At 36.2% G+C, this 7905-nt stretch overlaps 1 protein-coding gene across 1 annotated transcript in view; it reads right to left on the minus strand.

Annotated features, from left to right (window-relative positions):
• Positions 1-287: 287 nt before the first annotated feature.
• Positions 288-7905, minus strand: part of LOC107752839 (FH1/FH2 domain-containing protein 3-like) — a 212572-nt gene continuing 204954 nt past the window's right edge. Inside the window, exons 23-28 of the mRNA XM_016568910.1 lie at positions 6927-7088; positions 6132-6322; positions 5619-5811; positions 3014-3194; positions 2743-2904; positions 288-1564 (exon numbers count right to left, since the gene is read on the minus strand). Of these exons, the coding sequence (XP_016424396.1) occupies positions 1482-1564; positions 2743-2904; positions 3014-3194; positions 5619-5811; positions 6132-6322; positions 6927-7088 (972 nt within the window). The 3' untranslated portion in view covers positions 288-1481. The remainder of the gene's footprint in view (positions 1565-2742; positions 2905-3013; positions 3195-5618; positions 5812-6131; positions 6323-6926; positions 7089-7905) is intronic.

The raw sequence follows: 7905 nt of genomic DNA on the forward strand, positions 1-7905 counted from the left end.
GACGTGTTTGAGAGAGGCGGGGCATAGAGGACCTACAATAATGTACAGTATTTGAAAAATAATGTTTTTTGAACATTAAAGCATGTCAACATATTCTGTTACACCAAATACACAAAATAATGATCTTTAAAATAGCATCATATGACCCCTTTAAGAAAAAGCACCAAAAACAGTAGTCCATATGACTTGTGGGCTATAATTTGAAGTCACATGACACATGGAGTTTTTATTCACTGATCACTAGAACGTTAACTTTTAACTCAGAAATTGGATATTTTGATCAAGTTGTATCCAAATTATCCAGATGGGTTTAGAATAATGTAGAGGAAATAATGACAAAATTTTACATTTTTGGGTCAACTATATATCCTTTGAAATGCCCTAAAATCTGAATGTTTCTCTCTCCCTTCCTTCCTTTCCTGACTAAATAATCAGATTCTCACAAAAACACATTTCTTCAAGGCACTCATTTGATAATGCCATCATTTAAAAAACAAAACAAAAAAAAAACAAATATGGATACAAGTTCTTTAATTTAAATAGACAATTGTCTAATTTTGCATGTTGCAAGTTATGAAATGAATGTATTACTATAGAGATTATGTATGAGGAAATGACACAGCTGGAGGGAAAAAAGAGAAAGACGACTTTCTAGTTTGTTCTCATCTGTGTGCAAAGTAATTTGATCATCTTTATCCAAGCTAAACAGGTTTCGATCACAAAAGGAGACTTCAGGGTACAGCAGAAATTAAAGAAAAGCTTTTAAGGTGTGTTTTCTCCCTAACATAAGAAGCCCTGCTCTTTTAAAACAGCTAAAACAAACACAAACAAGTTTTACCACAGCAGTAAACCAGAGAAGAATCGCTGCTGATTTACATGAGATAGGAACGCAAAAGGTGCTACTATTCAATACCTTCTTAATTCAACAAAACAGCCAGTACAAACAAAAATGGTGGGAGGGCATCCAGTCATCTTTAAACACAGTTCTTTGGGATCATTCCGAAGGCCACAGCGGTAAGAGACGGACATTGGTCTCTGTACTGGAGAACTGGACAATCAGCATTCTACAGGCTCTGTGTGTGTGTGTGTGTGTGTGTGTGCGTGTCTATAAATGTTGTGCATCAGGACATTGTGCTTGTTCTCTTTCAAAAATGCAACAAGACGGATGTTTGGGATATCATCAACAGTCTGCAGGAACAGTGAACAGGAGTAGTTTCAATGATCCTCTTGGGACAAAATGCATAAGCTAGTAAATGGAGTAAGGTCTGACTACACATTCCAGGATAAGTAGAGTATAATGGGTTAGTGATTATAATCCCTTTCACCTGTGAGAATACAAATTGTCCACGGCAATAACCGTTTTAAAACACAAACCCAGAAACATGCACCTGCTCCAGATTCAAGCAAACTCAAGTTACAGTGACCTGTTCCAGCTCATTTGTGTTTATATGTGTGTGCCGAGACCCTGAGTGGCTGCTGTCTCACACTTGCATCTCAGAGCTGCTGGCCAATCCCAGTGCCTGCGCCTCCTCTGGCGTAAGACCATTCTTCAGTGTTCTTCTTACTGTAGAGAGAAAAAAAAAAAGAAATGAATGAGAGAGCGAAGCGCTGTTGAGAAAACGCATGATACAAACATATTACAGAGAGATGAGATACAGAATTTTAAATATTTAAACCCCCTATTATTATTATTTAAAATGATAGTAAACACTTCAAACCAATACCATAATATCAATAAATCACCACATATCGCCATTATCAATTTTCAAAACAAGGATGATTAAAAAAATGTATCTGAAAAAAAAGAGTAATTTAATGTGTTAAAAAATATGTTCGTTTTAAATGTAATTATTGCTTAAAATTTAATTAAAAACCTATCTAAATAGGTTTTAAACCGTAATTATTTACAAAACATTCAAGAAAATGATTCATTACACTAGCATATATTATACACTATCGTTTTTTTTTTTTTCTTTCAGCAAGGATGCATTAAATTTATCAAAAGTGACAGTGAAGACATTTATAATGTTACAAAAGATAAATTCTGTTCTTTTAAAATTTCTATTTACCAAAGAATCTTGAAAAAAGTGTCACCGTTTCCACAAAAATATTAAGCACAATAACTGTTTTCAACATTGATAATAAGAAGAAATGTTTCTTAAGCACCAAATCAGCATATCACAATGATTTCTGAAGGATCATGTGACACTGAAGACTGGCATAATGGCTGCTGAAAATTCAGCTTTGCCATCACAGGAATGAATTACATTTAAAAATATAATAAATGAGAAAACAGTTATTTTAAATTGTAATAACATTTCACAATATTTCCATTTTACTGTATTTGTGATCAAATAAATGCAGCCTTGGTGAGCATGAGACTTTCCAAAACATTTTTTTCCAAAACATTAAAAACAACTTCTTTTAAAAACTACATTTGTTTCCTGCCTGAGGCCAAGAAATGAAAGTATTTTGATGCTACACTCCAAACACCCCCTAATCCAAAGCAAGGCAGACAGTTAAATTGAGTTCCAAAAGGGACGAATCCACTTCTGAAGGGCACTTTGGAGTGAGTACAATCATGGCTGCCATATTTAAGTGTTGGCTCTGCAAGATGACGCAGAAGTGTGTTCCAAAGAACAGTTTTTGGTCCCCTATACCCTTCATCCCTTCAAAACTCTTGAGGATAAACTCATAGGGATGAGCCTTTCAGTACGAGTTGTGTGGTTCTCGCAGACTCACAGGATTTGCGGTTTGCTCTGGAGCGTCTCCTCTCGCGGGGCTGTGTGCGCTGACTGGGGACCTGAGTGGCTGATTTCACAATCCGTTCCATGATCTCATCCGCTGTATCATTTGTGCAATTAGAAGTGTCTTCATTTGCAGCAGACAAAAGTGCCGTATGGCCTGGAAACGAGACACAAGGAGAGAACTGGTTTCAATTGTTTTTTTGTTTCAACTTCAGACCTTTAATGTCAAATCAGCATTATCTGTAGCTCTAAAGATATGAATATACCTCGAGTGGCTCGAGTGCGTGTGCGGAGGCCGGGGAGTACAGAGGATGGACTATCGCCGCTCTGCAGGCTGGTACGAAGTACAGCAGTCATCTGCTCATGTTCAGCTGCGTTCTCCGTGTAGCCCAGGCCCTGCGGCTGACACTCCTGACCCTCCAGAGGAGTTCCTGCAAACTTCCCACTCTGAGGAGAGACATAATAAAGAAATCAATTCATCATAGAGAAATAAAAAAAAATTACACTCAGTGGAAGTAGTTGCATTTCTATCCTTATTTTGTTTGGTTGTACCAAACATTACTGGTTTCCATATTTTCGGCATTTAGATTCACTTCAGACAAATATGTGTTTTATATAAATATGATTCCAATATATGATTAACAGTAATCTCACCATACTCAAATACAAAAAATACACATCACCCCAAAACATGTCTATTCATACTGCTTTAGTAAATTATTCACACATTAGTCGCTTAATAATGCATCAAGACTCAAGTGAAAACTCTGTATTGACATGACATTTAATTAAGAGTTGATTTTAAAATAGCTTCACATCTGCATCAGCTTTGTTCAACATCATGTTACGTCTACAGTAGTTTAACATGCTCTGATCTTCTGTTCAAATCCACATGGGGAACCACAATAGTTGCATACGATAAGAAACAATAAGAATATTGATCCCTGAGTCCTCTAGATACAGTACAAACTTGCATATGCTTTGGAAATATATGCTAGACATTACAGGTCAGTGGAATCACAGGAAAAAAAAAACGTGAAACCCGTCCATGCACAAGCGCAGAAAAGCACACAGATACACGCATACCTCATCATCCTCTTCCTCATCACTCTACAGAGAAGAAATGAAAGAAGTCACATGGCAGAGAAGATGAGCAGGAAATGTTGGGTTGAAAAACGTTTTTGGTATTTGGTTTGGCACTTCAGGACTCAAAGGTTTCAAAACACATTCCAAAATGTACTACCCTGAACTTCATTCTAGAGCACTTGAGGCAACTCTTTAGGGTTTTTATTTTATTTGTATTTTTTTTTAAACCTGTCAAGAATATGTCCAGGTCATATATTACCCTGGGGGTTAAAATGTGATATTTTTGGGATAAAATGTGACCTAGATGTTTTTGCTGGTTTAAAAATTGTTTTACTAAATGATATTCAAAATGATCATAAAAACAATAATTCAACAAGAATCACCTTTAAAAAATGGAAACGACAAAAATGCATTACAATAATGAGAATTTAGGGGGCATATTTGCCCCCTAACTGCCAATAAACAATGTCACAATGCAAAACTATTAATTTACTTTAACTCTTTAAATGACCTATGCACATTTTAGTGAGATTCACCATATTATTGCATGCGCTTAAAAAAATCTAGGTTTCAGAAATATAACACACGTCTCGTCTCTACATAATTCACTTGGTCTTATTGTTTTGCAGCACCATGTGTAACTGAACTTCCTCCTCTACCTCAGCTCTACCTCTACAGAGCCAGAGCTTACATTCACCACTCCTACAGGGACATCCAAAGGTTTGGATTTTCACACAGAGATTGAATTAGACACCCCTCTTAGACTGAGGAAGACCTCCGCCAAGCATAACATGCCATGAAGGGCTATCCTGGCTATGACATCTCCCATGAGAGGCATTAAATTGGCCTCCTGGAGTAACAAATACCCAGGGCAAGTCCAGAGCTGCAGAACCCATGACAATAGACTGCTTGGTTTACAATGTTTTATTAATGTAATGCAAGTGGTGAGCGTGTTTTGTGGCTATTCTGAGCACCCTGGGGCAGACTAAAGAAAATGGAACATACACACGACACGATAAGAATCAGTCTTCATTGGTCTCAAGTGTGAATGAGACACTGGAAGCATCTGAAAGTATAATGACTCCCTCTTGTGGTGCAAAGATGAAGCACAGAAATTAAGCACCTGAGCAGTCTGAGAGAAATGAGAGGGGAAACAAGCACAAAAGAGCTGAGGGTTCCTTTCTGTACATGAATTATGGGACAAAAAGTTTACGACAATAGAAACGTTGTTTTTAAATCTGAGATTTGCTATTTGAGTCAAACTTTTGAGACCCCAAACAAAGAAGATGTTAGTTGAAGCAGGAGAATAAAGGCATAGTTATTTTACATCCTATTTTATTTTAATCATCTGGTTTTTGAATAATCCACTTGTCATCTGTTGTGTCAATGGTGTTATTAGCAGAAATATATTTAATCAGGAGAAGATGCAATGGAATATGTTCACCTAAATGGTGCTGAAAAAGTTTAAAAAGGATTGTTCCCGGAAATTAACAACATTTTTAAAGTATTTATTAATCTAGGTAAAACTGATTTATGCAACTTAAAAAGTTACAAATGCATTTTATAGATCAACATCAATCTAGATTAATAATAAAGGCTGTAAAAATTGCTGGTTTCCAACATTCTTCAAAATATCTTCATTCGTGTTCAACAGAAGAAAGACATTCATACAGGTCTGGAACGACATAATGGTGAGTAAATGAAGACAGAATTAAAATTTTCGGCTGAACTATCCCTTTAAACTGATCCTTGTGGTAATCTTGTACTACAATTGTCCAGACTCACCTCTGTGATCATTTTGCCCCGTGTCTTGTTCCTCTCGCGGTGATTGGCTCGTTTCTGTTTCTGCTGTAGCACTCGCTCTCTGGTGGTGCGGTACTCAAGTGCAAATTCACTCAGAATCTTACTGAAGCGGTGGATGCTCACCTCTCGTATCGAGTACGGTGGGTGGCCCAGGAACAGCAGGAATGAGTGAAACCTGTAGATCAGACACACAGGGACATCACTTTAACTGATCTTCAGACATCTCTACGACACCTTGGTTCAGACAGAGCAAAAAGATGCTGATGCTTTTGGCGTATACACCGTCAGAACCACACACAAAAAAAACAAAATTCAATCCACATTTTTGCAAACCACATTCAAATGTGTTTTTAATAAAAAACTGATAAAAAAAAATGTCAGTCTGAACTATCAGATCAGATTTCAAGCATCCTTTTTCATTCTCATAGATTAGATTTGAAAAACAAATCGGATGTGTGCAAACAGCCTTAATGTGTTCAACTATTTTTAAGGCACCTGTTTTTGATGCGGCGATGCACAATTTTAAGGATGATAATTCTTTCTGCACAGTCTTTAAGGAAGTCCGACATGCGCTGCTTGAGGGCTGGTTTCATTTCGTGTTTGGCAATGACCTTCAGGTGGTCCCAGGATGCTTTGCAGCGGCGTTCCATCTGACATAGGTTTTCTTGCAGCTGGTCGAAGTCAACCTGAAGAAGACAGGACAACCGGTGATCATCAAAGCCATCTCATGATTGGTCCGTTCACTTCAAAAGCAATGCTTCACTTTTAGCAACAACTCATGGAATTGTGAAGCCTTGATTTCTTCCTTTGTACATGGCACACTGTCATTGTTTGTACATTGGGTTGCAAAACTTCTGAGACGATATTGAATATCGGGAATTTAAATCTAATTTAAATCTGGAACGAAACAGAAAGTTTTAGTGCTTGAAATATTTAAAACAAAAGAAATGTTATAAAGACAAAATAATATTCTGCACTATTTATAGGTCACTGATTACATTTGTGAAATTTTTGTACAAAAGGTCAGGTGTTCTTGCTTCCACTGAAGCACAAGATGCTCTCTCTCTCTCTCTCTCTCTCCTTCTAGGTGTTTCATTGCATAGCAGTGAGTGTACATTCTCATAGCAATCTGTGAGAGTTTTGATTCCTTTCCCATTATTTTCTTGCCCTTTCTGTACCACATTAAACATAATGAAAGACCCACCCAAAATTACATTTTGGAAAAAAACTGAAAGTCGACAAAAAACAGTGGTGATGGTGCTGTAAAAGTGCTATGATAGTTCTGCTAACCTTAGCTGAGCGAGTAATGGCTCCAATCTCAGAGTAGAGGTCTGAACTCTCTGGAAACTTCTCCACGACGAGGGAGCAGACGTGATGCAGTAGAGACTGTTTGTGAACGGTGTCCTTCACCTCAGGAACTTTCTCTAGGTAACTCAGTTCAAAGCCTTTAGCCTGAAAACACAATTACAGAAATAAAAAAGACCATGTCAAATGTGCTTAATAAACCCATGCATTGAATATGATAATGTATTGCTTGTTTGTTTTTAGGAAGCCATATATACAGTATCTCACAGAAGTGAGTACACCCCTCACGTTTTTGTAAATATTTTATTATATCTTTTCATTCAACACTGAAGAAATGACACTTTGCTACAATGTAAAGTAGTGAGTGTATGTATTGTATAACAGTGTAAATTTGCTGTCCCCTTGAGGGGTGTACTCACTTCTGTGAGATACTGTATGTATAACATTTTTAAGCAAATGCAATTTTTGATTAATTAATTACTTCATGTGCCGAATAATTCATTTAATTAATTGCACATAAATTTTGGCTGAGAAATTAACCCCCAAAAGATAATTTGTAATTTAGATAATTTAAAAATCATTAAACCATGGATTCATTCAGTAACAAAACACTGCTTTTTAATTAAACAATTTTGTTGATCAAAACAGACAGTATTGGCAATGTTTAACACAATATTAACTTTTTGTTTATTGAACTTGTTTGAATTGTAAAACTCATATAGGGTCTTTTTTTTCTTTCTTGAATTTTATGGGCATATAACTGCATTCTAATAGGATACATGTGTTAAATTTGTTAATAATTTGAAAACCAAATCACACCAAATTACCATGTTAAATCACATTATAATATATAAATTAGCTTATTAATATATAATAAAAAAAAATAAAAATAAAAAATATATATATAAAGCACTCTAATACTGCCACTGTATTGGCCTACATAGATAATGTAAAAAGAGGTGTT

This window comes from Sinocyclocheilus rhinocerous, unplaced genomic scaffold, assembly GCF_001515625.1.
Source record: "Sinocyclocheilus rhinocerous isolate Xijiao unplaced genomic scaffold, SAMN03320098_v1.1 scaffold771, whole genome shotgun sequence".
Lineage (NCBI taxonomy): Eukaryota > Metazoa > Chordata > Actinopteri > Cypriniformes > Cyprinidae > Sinocyclocheilus > Sinocyclocheilus rhinocerous.